The sequence below is a fragment of the Sinocyclocheilus grahami genome, unplaced genomic scaffold, assembly GCF_001515645.1.
Source record: "Sinocyclocheilus grahami isolate Dianchi unplaced genomic scaffold, SAMN03320097.WGS_v1.1 scaffold138.1, whole genome shotgun sequence".
NCBI lineage: Eukaryota > Metazoa > Chordata > Actinopteri > Cypriniformes > Cyprinidae > Sinocyclocheilus > Sinocyclocheilus grahami.
In genome coordinates, this window is record NW_015505317.1 from 1,579,812 (window position 1) to 1,599,854 (window position 20,043).

The 20,043-nt window shown below is 36.3% G+C and overlaps 2 protein-coding genes across 14 annotated transcripts in view; one reads left to right on the forward strand and one right to left on the reverse strand.

The window, feature by feature from the left end:
- Positions 1–3,053: 3,053 nt before the first annotated feature.
- Positions 3,054–11,341, reverse strand: LOC107591181 (cysteine protease ATG4C-like). Of its 7 annotated transcripts, none has more exons than XR_001609860.1 (12): positions 10,778–10,974; positions 10,562–10,645; positions 10,160–10,393; positions 8,118–8,445; positions 7,881–7,951; positions 6,762–6,928; positions 6,551–6,629; positions 5,821–5,897; positions 5,148–5,267; positions 4,825–4,936; positions 4,623–4,744; positions 4,060–4,091 (listed from the first exon to the last, which is right to left on the reverse strand). XR_001609860.1 is itself a non-coding variant. In XM_016280258.1 (12 exons), exons 2-12 carry the CDS (start codon positions 10,887–10,889, stop codon positions 4,674–4,676), a joined length of 1,455 nt encoding a protein of 484 aa, XP_016135744.1. In that variant the 5' UTR covers positions 10,890–10,901; positions 11,269–11,341; the 3' UTR covers positions 4,578–4,673. The 7 variants fall into 7 exon arrangements, 6 of the variants coding, with proteins under 6 accessions (XP_016135741.1, XP_016135740.1, XP_016135744.1 ...); XM_016280258.1 differs by lacking the exon at positions 4,060–4,091 and adding an exon at positions 11,269–11,341 and having other exon boundaries at positions 4,578–4,744; positions 10,778–10,901; XM_016280257.1 differs by lacking the exon at positions 4,060–4,091 and adding an exon at positions 11,220–11,314 and having other exon boundaries at positions 4,578–4,744; positions 10,778–10,901.
- Positions 11,342–15,457: 4,116 nt separating this feature from the next.
- The window catches only part of LOC107591182 (dedicator of cytokinesis protein 7), a 54,199-nt gene continuing 49,613 nt past the window's right edge, over positions 15,458–20,043 (forward strand). For all 7 annotated transcript variants that reach the window (XM_016280261.1, XM_016280259.1, XM_016280260.1 and 4 more), the window contains exons 1-4: positions 15,458–15,547; positions 18,781–18,883; positions 19,056–19,231; positions 19,527–19,595. In XM_016280261.1, the coding sequence (XP_016135747.1) occupies positions 15,510–15,547; positions 18,781–18,883; positions 19,056–19,231; positions 19,527–19,595 (386 nt within the window). In that variant the 5' untranslated portion in view covers positions 15,458–15,509. The remainder of the gene's footprint in view (positions 15,548–18,780; positions 18,884–19,055; positions 19,232–19,526; positions 19,596–20,043) is intronic.

A 20,043-nucleotide genomic window follows, 5' to 3' on the forward strand; every position in this document is an offset into this window, starting at 1 on the left:
AGGAAACAAGTGTTTGCTCCATATAGCCCAAGAGATGCAAGAAACAGCCTCTGTGATGTCCTGTCACCTGAAAGGCATATGAAAACAGGCACACACATCTGTTATCCAAATGTTAACTCCGGGCGCCCCGTGTTGTCACGGCAGAGTGGGAACGGGGTTGTGGCTGGCCAAAGACCCTCCTCAGGGGAGGCTTAGGTGCTCAGTAGTGGGAAATAGTACAATAGTGGTGGGAAAAAGCAAAACAAAAAACAGTAATTTAAAAGGATACTTCACTCCGAAATAAAAAGTGTCATTGCAAACCTGTATGACTTTCTCCTCTGTCTTCTGAGGAACATAGAAGAAGATATTTAGAAAAATGTCTCAGTGGTTTTGTCTATACATGTGAGCGAAATAAAAGCTCTATGGTTTAATGTTTGAAAGTAAGAAATTAAGTCAGCTATAAATATTAGTGTTGTCATTTTACTTCTGTTTTGTAAAAAAGTTATTAAACTAATATAATACAAAAGTATTATTATTATTATTATTATTATTATTAAATAAGTTTTTCATTTTACATTACAATAATATTATTACTATAGTAATATATTTCTTTATTGATTTGGTAATTTTTGTAATTTAATAAACTCTGCTTAAATCTGTTATCTATATACAGGGTCCAGGGTGGGTTTTTATCATAAATCCTCAATCCAAATTTTAAAGCTGATAATTCATACATACATACATACATACTGTACAAATCATAAATCAAATTCCAGCTTTAAAATGCGCATACTCCCAGAGCAGTTTACATATTTTTCACTATTTTCATCCCTGATGAAAGTCTTTGACATTCACTGTATGGACAAACACACAGTTGAAACTTTTTTCTTCGGAATATAATAGCGTGTTTTCAGCAGAAGAAAATCATACAAGAAAAAAGTCATACAAATGGAGTAAATGATGACAGAATTTTCATTTTCAGGTGAGCTATCCCTTTTAAGAAATAAGCTTGGTCCAGGAAAACTACACACAATAGTATTTACATGTATGAGCAGATATATTTAACCACACTGCTATAACATCAGGATTTAATTTCATGTGCCTGTTTGAATAATTCCCAGCATTCTAGAGTTCTAGAAGGGGAATAAATCAAACAGCAGAGCACCTGGTGCAAGACGCCCAACCCTGCTGCCACCTGAGCTCACGCCAAACACATTGCTTGTCTGTCAGTGTAAATTTACATGTGAAAGTACATGTATAATCCATCAACGGTCACATGGGAACACACTAAACACCTGTTGTGAGCTTTGGCACACCAGTCAAGTTACAGTAAAATAGTTAAAAGCTTAGCTCTAGTAATCTACTGACATCTATCTGTCTATCTATCTATCTATCTATCTATATAATCTGTCTGTCTGTCTATCTGTCTGTCGATCCGTCCGTCTGTCTGTCTGTCTATCTCTTTTTCAAACACTTTTAAACTAGGCTTTGTCAAGCCAACACACTTTACTAGTTAAACCTTACAGATGAATTTCTTAGGATTTAAATTATTTTAATTTTATTTCCTTACATTCACATTAAAATTGCAATTTTGCATTTTTTTTCTTTTAGAAGACTTTCCTTGACTTGGTATAATATGTGTAAATGCAGTTAATGTCTGTCCATTTCCATCTGAAGGAAATAATGAACTGCATGGCCTAATTTAGCTTGGGCTTCCCCAAGAGATGGTCTTAGAAACTAAAAGAATGGCATTAAGGATAAAACGGAATAAACACTGAACTGATTGTTGATAGTCCATTCAGCATTGATGGCTGCACTTTCACCATTACAGCCTGCAGCAAAAACCTTATGTCATATCCTATCTTGTCAAAATGCATATCAAAAAGAGAGAGAAGAGAGAAAACTTTATTCAATCCAAATTGCCTGCAGAACGAAGCCTCTCACAGAACTCCGCTTCTTTCATCTGTGGAATTCGCTCGCTGGTGCAGATTAGATTTTAAGGCATCTGCCAGAATCAATGCCTCTATTGGCAGCTGTGCTATAACGGAGCGATGAGGTCTGGTATGGTGCTGTAGCCGCTGCTGGGATACAGCATTCCCCCCCTGGAGAGCATGGCTCATTAATCAAATATTCATACACGCAGCATCGTAAATACAGCTAGAACACAAAGTCTCCTCAAAGCCGCCATGCCTCCCAGCACAAGTGCCCTTTCATGTAACACTGACGGAAAAGCCCGCATGTTGCCTCACCCCTAATGTCCCAAACTTCCTTTTTTCCTCTCTCTCCTCCATGCCTTGTTTCCTAAATACAGCCCAGTATGAATGTACTGATCACAGACACTGGAAAACACTGAGACGATGGGGTTATTGTGCTCCACTGCTTCTGTCTTCACGAAATGCAGTGGCGAGACAAGCAGTGACTTATTCTGTTTGGTCCCACAGAAGGGTAACTTGTTCCCCCAACCAGACCCTATAATTGAAGGCCATGACCTTATTAATATAAGAATTTGTATTTATCATGAAAATAGCACAAGCATTGCTCAAATAGAACAGAAACAGAGGAATTAACCATGGCAACATTGAGTCCAACACAAGGATATTTTCTTTCCCCCGGAAAATGGCATAATCACCAGATACAGATTTGTTCCTTTTGGTTGAATGGGTTATGAAAGGGAGTTAGCAAGTGTGAGTCATTTTCATTTGCAGTGTTTGTTGGGGAAGATGAGTTAAAAGATTGAAAATAGGTCAATAACAAATTTGCTGTACAGTAAGGAATGTAAGAGGAAGAACTTAAGTAATTACAGACAAATAAGTAGAAACACATTTTTTTTTAAAAACCATATTAGATTTATTGTACAATTCTGAAATCAGCAGTTATAAAACTGAAATGTTCATTGTGCAAATTATTTTGGCAATTAAAGTATGATATAGCAATACACTGTGGTAAATTACAAAACCCTTCAAATTGACAAATGGTGGAATTAATAGGTTTGCATAAATAACAGAAAACACAGTTACGCTAGTTAAATACAATATGTGAACACTGGTGTTAGAGCTAGTGTTACAGTTCTGTTCAATGCAGAGTGCTTTGGTTCAAAGGTGTTTGTAACAAAAATTAAAGTTAATCACAACAAATGATATGTCAGTACAATTTCGTCAAGCTGAAAAGTTAGTTAAAATGATATGCAACCATGAAAAAAAAAACTGAAGTTATATAAATAAGGCATAATTTAATAATAAATTACTCCTTGATTCATGCTGGTTTATGTTTCCCATTACACCTTAAAAAAATAACACACTGAGCTATCAAAGACTAATGAGATCTTTGCAGCTCTTAAATGATCCTTTCACATATTGGGATAATACCACTGTTTTGTTGTTAAAATTTAAATCTTATATTAAGCACAGTTTCTGTGCATATCAATGCGCTATGGATTTAATATTTCTTAAAAAGCAGGTGGCAGAGAGGGCTTTTCAACATGGCTACCACTGCCAAACATCATTTAAGAGTTATTTAGGCTCTGTATTTAGTTATATGTGATACAGTGATTTCTACTCACTCGTGAAGGCACATTATCCTTCCAGTTAAGAAAACATAAAACATGTCAACATAAAATATAAGTTCTATGACGTTATATCACTATATCATGTATAAATTTCAAAAAGTAGACTAGATAGGCGTTTTGATTTGTTGTTAAAAAAATAAATAAACTACATGTACCCAGAGAAAAGAAACATGAAGTTTTTCTTGTTAAAAAAAAACGTGTTTAGATTGTAAATATAATTGTAATCAAATCAAATGTGGTCCATGTGCACTCCAGACTATGACTATACCATCTCTTTATCAAACTTTGCTTTCATGCACATGCTGACAGATGTGTTGATTTCAGTACGAGTTCAGTGAAATGGTCAACTCATGCACTGCTTGCGGTCTTTTTAAATGGGCTTTTTCTGAAATGGCATGAGGATCGTGTAGCAAAGAATCCTATAGTTTAGACCCACAGCGTAAATACAGACTGATCCAGTCTTGATTTGTGGTGTATCACTTGGTTTTGGATTACTGGTTTGAAGTGTCAGAGCAGCACAAAGTCCCCTGATGTTGTCCCTGCTGTCCTTGTGTCCCTGATGAAAGGCCATTCTTGCTTTTCTACAGCAATTGTGACGTTATATCACTATATCATGTAAAAATTTCAAAAAGTAGACTAGAAAGGCGTTTTGATTTTTTGTTAAAAAAAAAAAAAAACTACATGTACCCAGAGAAAAGAAACATGAAGTTTTTCTTGTTAAAAAAAACGTGTTTAGATTGTAAATATAATTGTAATCAAATCAAATGTGGTCCATGTGCACTCCAGACTATGACTATACCATCTCTTTATCAAACTTTGCTTTCATGCACATACTGACAGATGTGTTGATTTCAGTACGAGTTCAGTGAAATGGTCAACTCATGCACTGCTTGCGGTCTTTTTAAATGGGCTTTTTCTGAAATGGCATGAGGACCGTGTAGCAAAGAATCCTATAGTTTAGACCCACAGCGTAAATACAGACTGATCCAGTCTTGATTTGTGGTGTATCACTTGGTTTTGGATTACTGGTTTGAAGTGTCAGAGCAGCACAAAGTCCCCTGATGTTGTCCCTGCTGTCCTTGTGTCCCTGATGAAAGGCCATTCTTGCTTTTCTACAGCAATTGAAAGTTCATAATCCTTCACGTGTCCCTTCAAAAAGGTGAATGCAGGGTACTTCTCTTTCGATGAAGGCTGCAATATCTGTCACATTAACAAACACAGTTTATCAACCTTTAGTATATATTTATTTAAATTAAAAGGTAGATATAGCAGATTCTTACTTATAATAAAGAAGGACAAAATAATACACAATATTATCCCCTCACAGTAGTCTATGCTGGACGCATTGACAGTAGTCTGACAGTTTCCAATTACGTAGTTGAATGCTGCCACCTGCTGACAGACATTTAAATAACAGCCTTTTTTGCAGCTTAAAATGCCAATATTTTTCTGTTAAGATTTCTTGGACAGTTTGTCATTTTAAGCACACCAATGAGATTAAAAATGAAAGATATCATGCCTTTTTTTTTTACATCAAAACAATATAAAACAACATTTTTGAAATGTGTCCATTAAAAAATATGTTTTTGAAAGATTTACCCACCTTTGACAGCTCAGTGCTAATTCTTTTATAGTGTTCAACATTTTTTGAGTAGAATCCAATTGTACAGCTTGGGTCCATTTTACTGAAAGGCATTTTCTTTGGTGATGGGCAATGAAATGACTTTAAAGGAGAAAAAGAATTGAAATATCCTTTAAAATTAGTCAATAGAAGCCATTTGTTTCTCTGTTTATGTAATCACAGTGATGCAAATGTACAACTACAGCATTAGACATTTTCGCCCATAATATCTGTCAACAGTGTAACGTGTGTTAAACTGGTCAGCCAGCTCTGTTCCAAATGAGCAATGCGTGTTCAGATTGCAGAAATAAAAGATTTGACTTTTTGACACATTTTTTGACAAATGTTACATTCTGCCTGAGATCTGAAAGGCTTAGACAGCTGAGCTAAAAGTATGGCCCAATATTTCTGTCTTTTGCCAGGCCACTTTCTACAGCACACAAAAAGCGTAAAAATAAGTTATGATGCTGAAATATAAAATTGTTGGAGCTATATAAAATAAGTTGGAGCTGATACAAAGTACAGAACAATGTGTAAATCTCTTGTGTTCGGTAATTGAGTGTGGAGGTCTACTTTCAGATTCATACCCTAAAGTACAGAAACTATTAAATTCACATCACTGTGCGGCGGTCAGCTTTTTGTAATTCCACATTACCTGCAGAGGGAAATCGCTTGTGCTGACATCCACAAAAGACTGACAGTAATGAGGATCCATGTAAATCAAGCTGTCATCTGCAAGGACAAAACAAAAGACAAGTTATTCAAAAAACACAGTGATTATTATAATGCATATCCTTACCCAATTTCTATGCAGAGCAGCTCAAAGTCACCCACCTCCGCAGGGTTTCAAATAATCAAACGCAATCATTTTTTTGGGTCTTTCCTAAACTCGGATGGATTAAACGCTGCATAATCGAATCTGGTTGTACAAGCACATTCTTTATGCCGCAAAGGGGGCTGTCATTTAATTTTGGTGTAGAGAAATTACCTTTACAAACACACAATTATATTAGATCATTTGCATATGATGAATGCAGACGGCAGGCTGAACCTGGCAGGGAGAATGTATTACTTGTCATTTAGACATCATCGCGGAGTGTATTTCAAATTGCTAAAATGTAAATGGGTAAATATTGACTACCTACATGTACAACTGAAGGTTTCCACTGGCTACTGAAGGTGATGGAGAGTGGGCTACTCTGGGTAGCTCTGAAATCTATGCAAGCTGCTTATGTAAATGGAAAAAAGCGCTATTTCTGATACCCTAGCATGATGAATGGTGTAGCATTTCTGATGGGGTCGGGAAATATAAAATAAGCTTCTCTGATGGCACTGACCTTCTCTTTGCGTGCATTCATTTACTTTGTCTCCTATAAAAGACTAACCTTGAAATCCAACAAAATAGTAGGCCTGTTTAGGCTTTCCGCCAATGATGCCGATACAGTACTCTAAGCTTAATATGCTCTAGGGAAAAGAGAAAGAGAGTCGATAAGACCACAGTATTGAAGTCGATAGCCACATCTTTAACAAATATTTCTCTCTTTGTCATTGTATAATCTACTTTGTAGTTGTGATGGGTGGCTTCCAAAGCCTCACCTTGACAAAGCTTAAGTATTGTGGGTTGATCTTCTCTCCACCGAGTCTCACGGGAATGAGTATGATCACAGCTCTACTATCAGAGGCAGCTTCAGAATTGAGTCCCTGAGGATCACAGTGGCTGCCCGTCCGCCCTGAATGGCTATCAGTAACATCAGCACTGTACACTGAAGACAATCAATAACACAGAGGTCAAAACAGGTCCTTTCTCTGTCAAGTGGGACAAATTCAGCTGTTACTAAATCTAACTGTACTTGTGTCAATTGATGATTCATCTACAACAGTATGATGTTTGTAAGTTAGCTTATAAATATTACAATTGGGAGTGTTTGTTCATATTGGGATTGAAAAACAAAACTGTATACAGTATATACTTCCATTCAAAAGTTTAGGGTAAGATTTTTTTTTAATGTTTTAGTAAGAAATCTCTTATGCTTTATTTGATTAAAAATACAATAAAAACAGTAATATTGTAAAGTCATATATTTTTTATCTAATTGTATAACATTTACAATGTAATGTACCCCTGTGATGGCAAAGCTGAATTTTCAGCAGCCATGAATCCAGACTTCAGTGTCACATAATCCTTCAGAAATCATTCCAATATGCTGATTTGCTGTACAAGAAACCTTTTTTTTAATTTATGTATTTATTTATTTTTTTATCAAAGTTGAAAATGGTTGTGCTGCTCAACAATTTTTGTGAAAACCACAATACTTTTTTTTTCAGGACTCTTTGGTGAATATGAAGTTCAAAAGAACAGCATTTATTTGGAATATAATGTTACTACTCTTTGCTGAATAAAAGTAGTAATTTCCTACATTAAAAAAAAAAAAAACACAACAACAATACACACAGTGTGGTACAAAATTATGCTTAATGTAAAATTTAAATGAAACTCATTAAATAAAATTTACAAGTGGTTTCAGATTTGTGGACCCAAAATAATCATGTATGGTAAAGACTAGATTTATGCTGTATAAAGAATTTCTACAGAAGTGCAAAATTGCATTCAAATAAAAAATTTGTTTGAATTTTAGTAAATATTGGAATTTTTTTGTAAATCATGTTTGACCTTCTATTGTTCTGTGAAAGATTTTGGATTTAGATTTTCCATACCGGTGCAGTCCTGTGCTACATAAACGCTTATCCCTTTCAGCATTGCATCTACTGCTTCATCAACAGCTTTTCTGAGAGAAAGCGAAGAGTGACAGGGTAAGAGAGATATTTGACAATCATCATAATGAGGAATGGGTAACATAAAGGACTTAAAAACTAAAAAAATATATACAAGAATATACATACAAGTACATATACACACGTATAGATACACAAGTATCTATAATGCACTCTTACCGGAGTATGTGTGCCACCACTGCTGGGCCGTACCAATCTCCTGCATGTTTTCCGGATGTCATTCCTAGCTTCACTAGACTGTGGATGCCAAGCTGGGCTGAGGGTCTGTCCCCAAACCAGGACACAATGGTGCGGTGATATGCCTCTTGCAGGTACGAGTCAGCCTCCTCAGCCCCTCCTTGAGCAGCACAGAGAGGCTGCTGGGTGACCTGCGCTCTTTCCCCCTGAATGGAGGCCTCTACTGTGGCCATCAGTCTTCGTGCTGCACTGCTGGTCCATGTCTCTGTATCCAGGGGCTCCAAGGTCAGTGCTTCTGACCAGGTCCAGTCTGGTGAAAGAGATCAAAAAAATAAATAAAGTGTATTTAAAAGGATCATGTGACATTGAAGACTGGAGAAATGGCTGCAGAAAATTCAGCTTTGCCATCACAGGAATAAATTACATTTTAAAATGAAAACAGAAAACTAAGAATTTTCAATTCTAATAATGTTCCATTTTATTGTTTTACTGTATTCTTCATCAAATAAATGGAGCCTTGGTGAGCATAAAAGATGTATTTAAAAAAAAAAAAAAACTTTCTGACCAGTAGTCTAATTATAATCTTTATTTTGTTAATTACCTCATAAATTATATCCACTAAGAAACAATGGAGCAGAAGTCTTTCAGAAGTCCTAAAAGTTTGTCCTAGATTTCTCTGAGTGACAGAGATATTTACATTTAAATAGACACTGGAGCTTGTGCTTTAAGAACAAAAGTCCAATTACGATATTCAGCGTAGTCGATATTTCATTTTTATAACATTTTATCCTCACAAACAGAGTGGGTGTCTGAAATAGTGTAAGTACAAGTGCTGAGGGTCATAAAGGTGCCGGACCTGGCTGTGGGGCCATTAGGCAATGACCTTGCTACTTGTCAAGGCCTGTAATTGGCTAATAAGTATATTTTATTAGCCATTAGCCGCTTTATAGACAGATATTTCTATAATGACATATTTCATTATAGATGTAGGCTCTGGATGATGCTTCAATGTTGTTTTTTGAATGAAGGTATTAAACTGGCAAATGTCGTGGCCTGTTCACCATATTACACAAAACTGCCCTCCGTCAATCATATGAGAACTCATTCATTAGAGAGTGACAACCTCTAACACTGAAATACCCAACCTCTGAAATGAAACATTTATACAGAATTTCACTATGCAAATGAAGCGCTAAAAACTTTGGCTACTTACATTTAAGCAACACACAACTCAGAACTGTTTTTGCAGCTCATATGTAAACCGTCACTTTATTAAAAAAAATTATAATCGTAAATTGTTCTCCCAAAAATAAAAATGTGAAAAATGAAGTAATCCAACCGACACTAGTGCATCCAATCTAACACTTTGTAAAGCGAAAAAAGCTGCATGTTTGTAACAATAATAAATTCATCATTAAGACATTTTTAACTTTCGGCCAAAATTTGAGTCCTCTATCCATAATATTGCTTTCTCCAGTGGAAAAAGTAGTCTCGTCTGAATTAGGAGAGAAATATGCACAGATCAAGCACGGTTTACAAATGAACAGTTCTAAACAAAATATCAATATGTTGGTGGATTTTGTTGTGAGAGGACAACAGGGGATGGACTTTTTCACTGGAGGAAACATTATTAAGGACTCTAAAGGCCGTAATGATGGATTTGTTTCTTACAAACACACAGCTTTTCACTTCACAAGATGTTAACTGATGGACTGGAATCACGCTCTTATCAGCTGTTTGGACTCTTTCTGACAGCACCTATTCACTGCAGAAGATGCACTGATGTAATGATACATTTCTCCAAATCTGTTCTAATGAAGAAACAAACTCATCTAGGTTTTGGATGGCCTGTGGGTGAATACGTTTTCAGCAAATTTTCATTTTTCGGTGAACAATACCTTTAAAAATAAGAATCTATAAAATGTTAACTCTTAATGTCACATATAAATACATACATACATACACACAAATATATATATATATATATATATATATATATATATATATATATCACCCAATCTCACCTCTACCCAAGATGTGGAGCAAGAGAGCCTGGGCCAATATCATCTGCCCTGCCCGGAGTGTACAACCCCACCCACAGTCTGAAGTGAGAGTGGAGCCTGGAAGGTCAGGAAACTCTTCCCGATAGGTCAGCCAAACTCGTGAGGTGAAGTCCTTTCGAAATCCATCAACATTACCTGTGACAACATCGTCATCTAATGCCTCAGCAGTACAACTCTCAGTAGGGCTCTCAACATCTGAGGACAACAGTTAGCATAAACATGATACACCTGGAATATCGGTGGGGGAAAAATTAATTTAAAATGGCAGATATATTATACATTAATTAAAAATACACAAATAAAAACTTTGTGAAGGATGACAGATTATCAAATTGGTTTAAATGTTCATCTAAATCATCTTACCCACAGCCTTGAAGTGGTAGCACTTCCCCAACAAGAAAACAGGAGAATTACGGCTGAAGGCAGTTTTTGACTTAAGAACCCAACCTTGAAGGGTTTTAAAAAACTGTCATGATTAGTCACGTGTACAGGTATGTCATCATTTTGTGACTTGTGAAAGACTGTCAGATGAACGGAAATTTAACATTTTAGTGATGTGTAAGATCTCTCGTTACATACTATATTTCACATTGTGCCATGCTGACATTAACTTGGACTTCAGTTTCTCCACCTCGTCGGTCCCATTAGTCTCCATTCTATCAGCCACGGAGCAGAACCCATCACAGCACATACGATGGAGTTTCTGAGAGAAGTTTTCAATACGACCAAAACAAGTTAACGTACATCGTATTTGGAAACATGTCATTGATTTTACTTAGATGACATTTCCACCACAAGCACAAGAATGCGATACCGTTGCATATGAAATAATCATCAAATCACTGGCCAGAATACGAATTCATTAACATACATCTCAAGATACTGGCTGACTAGCATGCTAATTAATCGGTAAGCTTGTACAGTTTACAAAACTGCCGACAATAAGCGTAAATGCAAACAAGTGGCGAATGTTTTGTGAAAACAAGTAATTCAATAATTAAATATATAATTTAAAACATACCTGCTCATATGTATTGTTATACTTAAGAACTCACTGTGCATTTACTCACTTCTGTTTACATTTTGAGGAAGCGGCCTCTCTTCTTCTTATTCGTTTTTTATTGGCGCAATCACCAATTGAGCATTACCGCCATCTACTGAAGCAATGGATCAGAGACTTGAATCAGAGACCCTTCTCCCAGACCTATCAGAACTCAAGCTTTCGATGTTGCTGCGTGTTCAGCTCCTCCATCTACAGCCGAAGTCCCTCTCAGCCCAGAGAATAGGAATAACAATAATATAATTTAGAAATGGTATTAACAGACTATCACCTCCTACTGGATTCAAAATCTCTTTTAACGTTCCTTGGTGCTCACTGTTTTTTTTAAGTTCATCGATTAACTTACTTCTCTCCTCCGTATATCCATTACACTGAATAATTACATGTTCTACAGTTTCTCTAACTCCACACCAATCACACAGTCCTGTTGGATGTTTCCCTATTATGTGCAATGTTGAATTCAGCCCTGTATGTCCCAACCTTATAGTCTTGAAAGAACACAATCTTCCTTTCTTCTCCCTCTTGAATTCCTTCCTCTACCTACCATTGGTTGTACTGAATGTAGATGTCTGCCTTTTAACTCTTTATCCCAAAACAATTGCCAATTTGTATTTATCCCCTTTTTAATTATTGACTTAAGTTCACCTTTACTATACAGAATTTGCATATCTATATTTTCCTTTGTCATTACTTGTTTAGCTAATTGGTCTGCTTCCTCATTCCCTGCCACTCCTGTATGTGCCACAAGAATTGAACCATTCTATTTATCTGCTGCAACGTATATAATAACTGAAGGATCTCCAAAACAGTATCTTGTCTAGTTTCAGACTGTTGAGCTTCCAGGCATAATAAAGCCGAACTTGAATCTGAACATACTAATGTTTTATTTATCCCCATTTCATATATTTTATTCATTGCTATCAAAATTGCTAGCAACTCTCCTGTAAATACTGACACATGATTTGATATTCTTTTCCCTCCTGACACTTTCAACCTTGGAATATCATACGCTACTCCCACCTGACCATTCTGTGGATTCTTACATGCATCTGTAAAAACTTGAACATACTGTTCATAATTATTCCCAATATATTGTTTTGTCAATTCTGCCTCTAGTAACTCCTGCTCTTTATCTTGTCTTGCTTCCAATAAGAACGAATCAATTTTTGGTTGCGGTAAAATCCATAAAGGTATCGTTGGTAAAATTACCGTTGGAATAACTCTGTACTCATTTAGTTCCATCTCCCGCACTAAATCTTCAATGATCCAACCAAAACTATTAACTTTCCTTTTTCCATGCTCCCAACAAGTCTCAAGTAATCCTTTTATTGGATGATTATCCTGTTGACCTTTTAAGCTTGCCCAATAAGTCAAAATCAATTGTTTCCTTCTTAGATGAACCGGCATTTCCCCCATCTCCACTTGTAATGCTGGAACTGGGGAGGAAGGATAAGCTCCACAACAAATTCTCAAAGCTTGTGATTGTATTCTTTCTCATTTGTCTTACTGCGACTTAGCAGCTGAACCATATACCATACATCCATAGTCTAATATTGCTCTAATCATCGTTGAATAAATGGTTTTTAATGCCAATCTGTCAGCTCCCCACTCACGTCCAGAAATACACCTCATTACATTCAAAACCTTTTTACATTTTCCCTCCATCTTGCTTATGTGATTATTCCATGTAACCTTTGCATCAAACCACATACCTAAAAATCTTATCACTTTAACTTGTTGTAACTCTTATATAATTTCAACTTTAAATCTATACTTCTCCTTTTATTTGTAAAGAAAATATATGTAGTTTTATCTACAGAAAATGTAAAACCCCATTTATAAGACCATTTTTCAACATTTATTCAAACTGTTTGCATTTTATTAACAATATACTCAACATTCCTACCTCTAAGCCACAAAGCTCCATCATCTGCAAACAAAGATTTATTTATATTTTCCCCAATTGTTGCAAAAACATCATTAATCATAATTATAAATAACAAAGGACTTATGACACTTCCTTGCGGAGTGCCATTCTCAATACTTCCCTCCCTTGAAATATAATCTCCAACCTTTACTTTAATATTTCTTTCAGTTAAAAACTCTTTAATCCAATTATATATTCTTCCACCTATTCTTCTCAATACTTCCCTCCCTTGAAATATAATCTCCAACCTTTACTTTAATATTTCTTTCAGTTAAAAACTCTTTAATCCAATTATATATTCTTCCACCTATTCATATTTGATCTAATTTAATTAGCAAACCCTCTTTCCATAACATATCATAAGCTTTCTCAACATCAAAGAAAACTGCTATTATTGTTTCTTTATTGATGAAAGCTTTCCTAATAGGCTATCTGATTCTAATTTGATAATTGAATCAATTGTTCCTCTTTCAAGTCTAAAACCACTTTGATATGGAGAAAAAGTTATTCTTCTCCATATTATACATTAACCGGTCAGTAATCATTTTTTCCATTAATTTACATAAATGTGAAGTTAATGCTATTGGTCTATAGTTTAGAGGGTTACTTGGATCTTTACCCGGTTTCTTAATAGGGATAATTAACGCTTCTTTCCAACCCTGGGGTAAAACCCCTTCCTCCCATACCCTGTTATAAAATTCCAGAATTATACTCAATGAATCATCACTTAACTTTTTTAACATAACATAGCTAATTTCGTCTGAAGCCTTAGGCTGTGTCCGAAATCGCCCCCTATACCCTTAAATAGGGTCAGGTTATCTGAGCTATTAACTTTTGAAAATTCTTTCCTGAACATTTCTCCTTTGTCTTTATCACATACTGCGATTTCTTCCCCAATATTTAACACTTGATAATCGAAGCGGCCTCTCGTTCGGTCTCGCGGTATTTCAGATATTCTCCCGTCTGGCGCGTTCTAGTGATAGGATGTCTGGTTCTTTAGAACTGTTCGTTCCAAGGAACTGGTAAAAAAAATATATATATAACAATAATAAAGGTTTTACAATAAAGGATGGTTGTGATTTGTGTGGCTCCTTTTAAAATCAATTATCTCTCGACTGGAAAGTTTTTGTTATGTTATAATAAAATATTTATCATGAGCAACTATGTGTATAGAATCAAACTGTCATACATTCAAGTCGCAAGAAAGAATAGTTTTAGTGTGTTTTATTTGTAAGACGTTTGTTATTTGTCTTTTATGAGTTTGACATCGTTCAGGGTTTTGTCACATACTGCGATTTCTTCCCCAATATTTAACACTTGATAATCGAAGCGGCCTCTCGTTCGGTCTCGCGGTATTTCAGATATTCTCCCGTCTGGCGCGTTCTAGTGATAGGATGTCTGGTTCTTTAGAACTGTTCGTTCCAAGGAACTGGTAAAAAAAATATATATATAACAATAATAAAGGTTTTACAATAAAGGATGGTTGTGATTTGTGTGGCTCCTTTTAAAATCAATTATCTCTCGACTGGAAAGTTTTTGTTATGTTATAATAAAATATTTATCATGAGCAACTATGTGTATAGAATCAAACTGTCATACATTCAAGTCGCAAGAAAGAATAGTTTTAGTGTGTTTTATTTGTAAGACGTTTGTTATTTGTCTTTTATGAGTTTGACATCGTTCAGGGTTTTGTGAACCGGTTCACAAAAATAGTTCTCGAAAGATTGATGCTTTTTAAATATCTTTATAAGTACTAGACATAATTATCAAATGAAATAAGCAAGGACATTTGTCTAGTATTTAAGCTTTTCTGTACTTCATTTAGCTTTTTACGGAGCATATTATTCATAATTAGAAGTGTCGAAATTAAACACCCACTACTACAACCCACGATATGTTTATACACCAATAAAGCTGTCATTGTCTACAGATTACACGATTAGTGGAAGAGGTAACGGATGCACTTCACACTTTTCGCTACACAGATAGCTTCCTGTAAAAGAGCCCTCTATTGTACGCACAGGATATGAATCACCGTTAAGACTGAAAGATGGTATGCGTTTATTTTTTCAGCTTTACGGTACGTTGTCCTCTCTTGTTCGTCTGGAGCGCGTTTTTTCCCAGCCGTATTCCGACAAGTCCCGCCCCTGACCAGCTCTCTGTTTATTATGGTTACTACGGCTTTATGAGTGACTTCTCAACTGTCCAATCACAGACTTATTTTAGGCGTCGGGAGGTGGGGCTTGTCGAAATACGGGAACGGGTGGGGAAGGAGTATCGCGGCTGGAGCGCTGGAGTTACTCGAGCACTCAGCGGCTACAGTCATGGCTGAGCGCCGCGCCTTTGCCCAGAAAATCAGCAGGTAAGGATATCTAACGCACTTCCAAGCTATTGCGTTTAAATAAATTCTCCCAGCGCCGTGCGACCATTCTTTGTCTGCTGCCTGATCCAATTGGCGAGCGTGCCAGTCTTTCCCAAATAAGGCCTAGGCGTTGAGGTAGCTAGAGCAGACGCTGAGTTTAGAGGCGGTGTCTCAAAACCTTGGAGAGCTGCCTACCCAGACTGCACGGTTGGGTCTAATAGGCGCGTTTGGAGTGCCGTCTAGGTAGGCAACTTACTAGGTTTTGAGATGCATCCATAGAGATGCCCGAGTGACCCACCCTAAGCTGCAAGACAGCAGTATGATGCCTTTGTGCTTCTGTGCATTAAAATCAGTCTTTATCCCTGGGTTTATAATCCATAAATGCATATTTTGTTAAATCCATTTTAGGATTTAACGATGCAGACTAGGCTGATTCAATGAAATGCAGTGTTTAGTGTTTGTGAGACGATGGCTTGACATACTGACACATCGGGCTCATGAGATGTTTTGCTGTCAGTATGCAATCATATGGTAACTTACACTAGTATAATAGTCAATATGCAGTCATATAGTATATGGATAGTGCACCACAGCTTTGATTACAAGACGATGATTTTTAAACTCTTAATTAAATAACGAGACTTAAAACTAATGTAAACAATGACTTTAAGCCCGGAGATCATGCATAATAATAATGCATAATAATTTCTGGTGTATTACGAGAACACCATCAACTGACAAGTGTTCAGATGTTCTTGCATGATATTGATGGGTTGCATTGCTGTTGTAGTCATGCAGTTATTATAAAGCCTCTAAGACCATTTCAGACTGAGATCCAGAATGACCTGAAATACAATGCATGATTAAATTTCAAGCAGATACTTTTCCTTGTAATGACACTGTGCGATTAATGTTTAGATCTGTTCAGATTTTGACTAGTGGCCCACAATTTGTGGAGCAGGGACCCTGGGTTATCATAATAGACTACAATTAAGTCTCATCATTGGCTCTTTTTTTTCAGTCTAGATTTCCTTTGTGATGTTAAATCAGAGATTAGACCTCATATGGATTAAAAAAAGGAAGTGACCTTTTAGGCTCCCTGGTGGTTTCCATAGTCTTGGCGTTTCCCAGATGCTTGAAAATGCTGTTGTCTTTGTAATGGGATGATTAGATCAGTTCAGGATAGACTTAGTGGCACCTGCACCCTTGATTCCAATCGTTACTTGTTATTAAACCAAATAGAAAAATGCCTTTATTGATATGATCAAGGAAATAGCTATGCGTTTTGATTTATACATAAGACAGTATAGGTATTACCCATAATATAGAATGCAAAAAGCCCCCAAAAAGTCAATGCCTATCTAATTTGATTTTACACAAAGCAAAACTGAAAGCACTAAAAATCTTGAAGTTCACCCCTTTTTACTGAATGACTTGCTAATTAGATATTCAAATGAAATCTGAAAGCTTTTCTCGGAAGTCACAGAAGCTGTTTTCAGAGATGTGTGAAATATGCACTGAAAGTCATGGTGTTAGCCGGTGCCTTGGTAAACAACACATCCGCGTGGGCTAATCATCTGTTCCCTCTTCAGGAATGTCCAGCCTATATAAAGGTCCCTCCAGAACCAACAAGGGCACTGGGGGCGGGGTTTTGTTTCAGTGTACGTCATTCTACATGTATTAGAAGAGGATTCTGATTAGAGATATTGACTTGTACTCGATGCTACAACAAAGGCAGTCTGATAATATTGTACATTTGGTTCTTCTTACTGTAGACCAGACACATTGCTTTCATTCAAACCTTGATGGTATTTTTTTCTGCTTGTACTTTACAGGACTGTAATTCAGCCTGTGAAAACTGAATAATAATAAGTTACAATCTTATGTTATTACTCTATAGTAATGAACCTTTGTCAACCTAACCTATTGGAGGGGCTTAGGTGTATTTTGATGTGAACTTGCAGAGCTTGTCTCATTACACGATTTGCTAGTATGTTTTTGTGTTGACTTTTTTTTTATGCTGTTTTGTTTTTGACTATTCCTGCTAGATTACAAGTGCGTTTTGTGCACGGTCATCTTAATTTATATTTTGTATTAGATTAAACTTAAGTTCGATTAAAAGTTAAAACTAAAAATGTTTCCAATACCATAAACTAAAACTGCTGAATGAATGGAAAATTATAGCTACATTTTCAGTGCGTTATTTTTGTGAGCCCAGTATGCTGCCAGTTATTAGTTTGATGTGTTATAGATTGTTGTTATTTACAAAAGCTTGGGCCAAGAAAAAGATCATAAGACTTTGTCTATATTTGGAATAGAATACTACTTTTAGCTGCAAGCGGTTTGTATACTGTACACATAATGCTTGGAACACCTGGATGGCGGACTTCTGTACTGTACAGTTCTATCAGGCTATTTTCAGTGGGACAAATAATGTGGAAAAAATATGAACAATCATGTTTTTTCTTGACTTTGTTGGCTTGTTGGCTCATGTTAATAAATATTTTTACATACAAAAAATGCAAAATATGCATTTTTTTTATTTCTACATGATTCAGTGGCACTGAATTAAGAATTAAACATGATGCAATGTAGTGAGGTCATGTATACAACAGTGTTGTATACATTAATTTTATCATTGCATACAACATTCTGTATACCATTCAAAAGTTTGGGGATGGTGTGATTTTGTTTTTTAATGTTTTTGAAAGGCTGCATATATTTGATCAAAAATACAGTAAAAACACAAAAAAAGTAAAATATTGCTACAGTTTTTCTATTTTAATATATTTTTAAATGTCATTTTGGTGAATTTGCAGCAGTTATTACTCAGTCTTCAGTGTCCCTTAATTCTAATATGCTGATATGGTGCTCAAGAAACATTTCTTTCTTATTATCAGTGTTGAAAACACTTGTACTGCTTAATATTAGAATTTTTTATGTGAAAACTGTGATGCATTTTTCCCCCCAGGATTCTTTGATGACTAAAGTTTAAAAGAACAACATTTATTTGAAACAAAACTCTTTTGTAATGTAATATAATGTCTTTACTGTCCCTTTTGACCAATTTAATGCATCCTTGTTGAGTAAAAGTACGTTTGAACAGTAGTGTTTATAGTAAATGAGTATTTCGTTCGTTCTCTGACTTGTTTAGAGAGAGATGACAGTCAAGTCATGGGATGCTTATCTGTTTTCTATTCTAATGCTATCTGCGCTGTCTTGTTGTTCTCCAGGACTGTAGCGGCTGAGGTCAGGAAGCAGATTGCTGGTCAGTACGGAGGCTCACCTCAGCTTCTCAAAAACCTCAGTGTGGGTGGGAATGCAACTAGCAATGCTGTAAGTACTACATTTTAAAGAGAATATACTTTTCTGTGTAAAATCTAGAGAGAGATTGACATTTCAAAGGGTATTTACCACTATCCCTTCAGTGTGATACAGTCTTTCTTGGGAGATAGCGGTAACGGTTCTCACATTCTCTTTCTGTTCCTCTTTGGATTTCTCCCTATAGATTCCTCTGACAGAGGCTGTAGAGCCAGTGGATTTCGAAGAGTATTTGATCACACATCCTCCCCTTATAGAGTCAGGACCTCTGAGAGATCTGATTGAGTTTCCTCCAGATGACATTAAAGTGCTTTACACGCCAAGAGAGTGCCGAACTCTTGGCCAGGCTGTGCCTGAGGAGGGGTGAGCGTGTTCAGGGTGGATTGTTTCGAAGAATTGAGGCATACATTAGTATGTCTCTGCAAACCAGAGGTGTAATTGAACAAAATGAATCAGATTGTCAGTGAGAACCGTTTTAAAATGTATTCCGTGATTATCTCAATAGTCATTTAAGCATAAAAGTTTTTTTTTTTTGCTTATAAATGAATTTGTACATAGTGTTTGAACATAAACAGCTGTCATTCACTTATTCTTTTGTTACACAGGCATACTGCTTCAACACATTTTACTTGTTCTTCCTCTTACATACCTTTTCCAGTGAGAATGATCCACATGTCAGAGACTGCGTCCGGTCTTACACTGAGGACTGGGCCGTTGTTAACCGCAAGTATGACGCTTCACTAGATTTCCATCTTACATCTGTTCTCTCTTTAGAATTAATGCAGCCTTTTTTCCCTGATACATGGGATTCTGATACATGATTTTAAATATGGAAGATGTGTTAAGTGGAGCTGAAAGTGTTACGTTCTTGGTGCCTCTTTGTGATAACGGATGTTTCAATCCTGAGGATTGTAGGACAGTATCTGCAACACTATCTGTAGATTTCTGCAGGCACAAATTTTGTGTGGGCCTGCTCATAATTGACAAAGAGGAATTCAAGTGAATATTGCCTACAGTCTTTCTCCAACATGCTGCTTTTATGGTGCTTTTCACTGGGGCTTTTAAAGGTCCCCTGAAATGCTTAGAAACACGCAGCGTTACTCTGTGTTGACGTCATTTTAACTGAAACAGGAAGACAGGGCGGGACATATCAAGCAGCCCCGCCCATTTTTAAA

What these genes read in the sequence shown, in the direction of transcription:
- LOC107591181 (XM_016280253.1), bottom strand. Translation starts at nt 10,964, where the DNA reads ATGACATGTTTCCAAATACGATGTACGTTAACTTGTTTTGGTCGTATT. An exon ending in CTACCACTTCAAGGCTGTGG is followed by an intron (nt 10,394 to 10,561) that starts GTAAGATGATTT and finishes TGTTGTCCTCAG; the next exon opens with ATGTTGAGAGCCCTACTGAG. An exon ending in CAAGCGATTTCCCTCTGCAG is followed by an intron (nt 5,268 to 5,820) that starts GTAATGTGGAAT and finishes TCTCCTTTAAAG; the next exon opens with TCATTTCATTGCCCATCACC.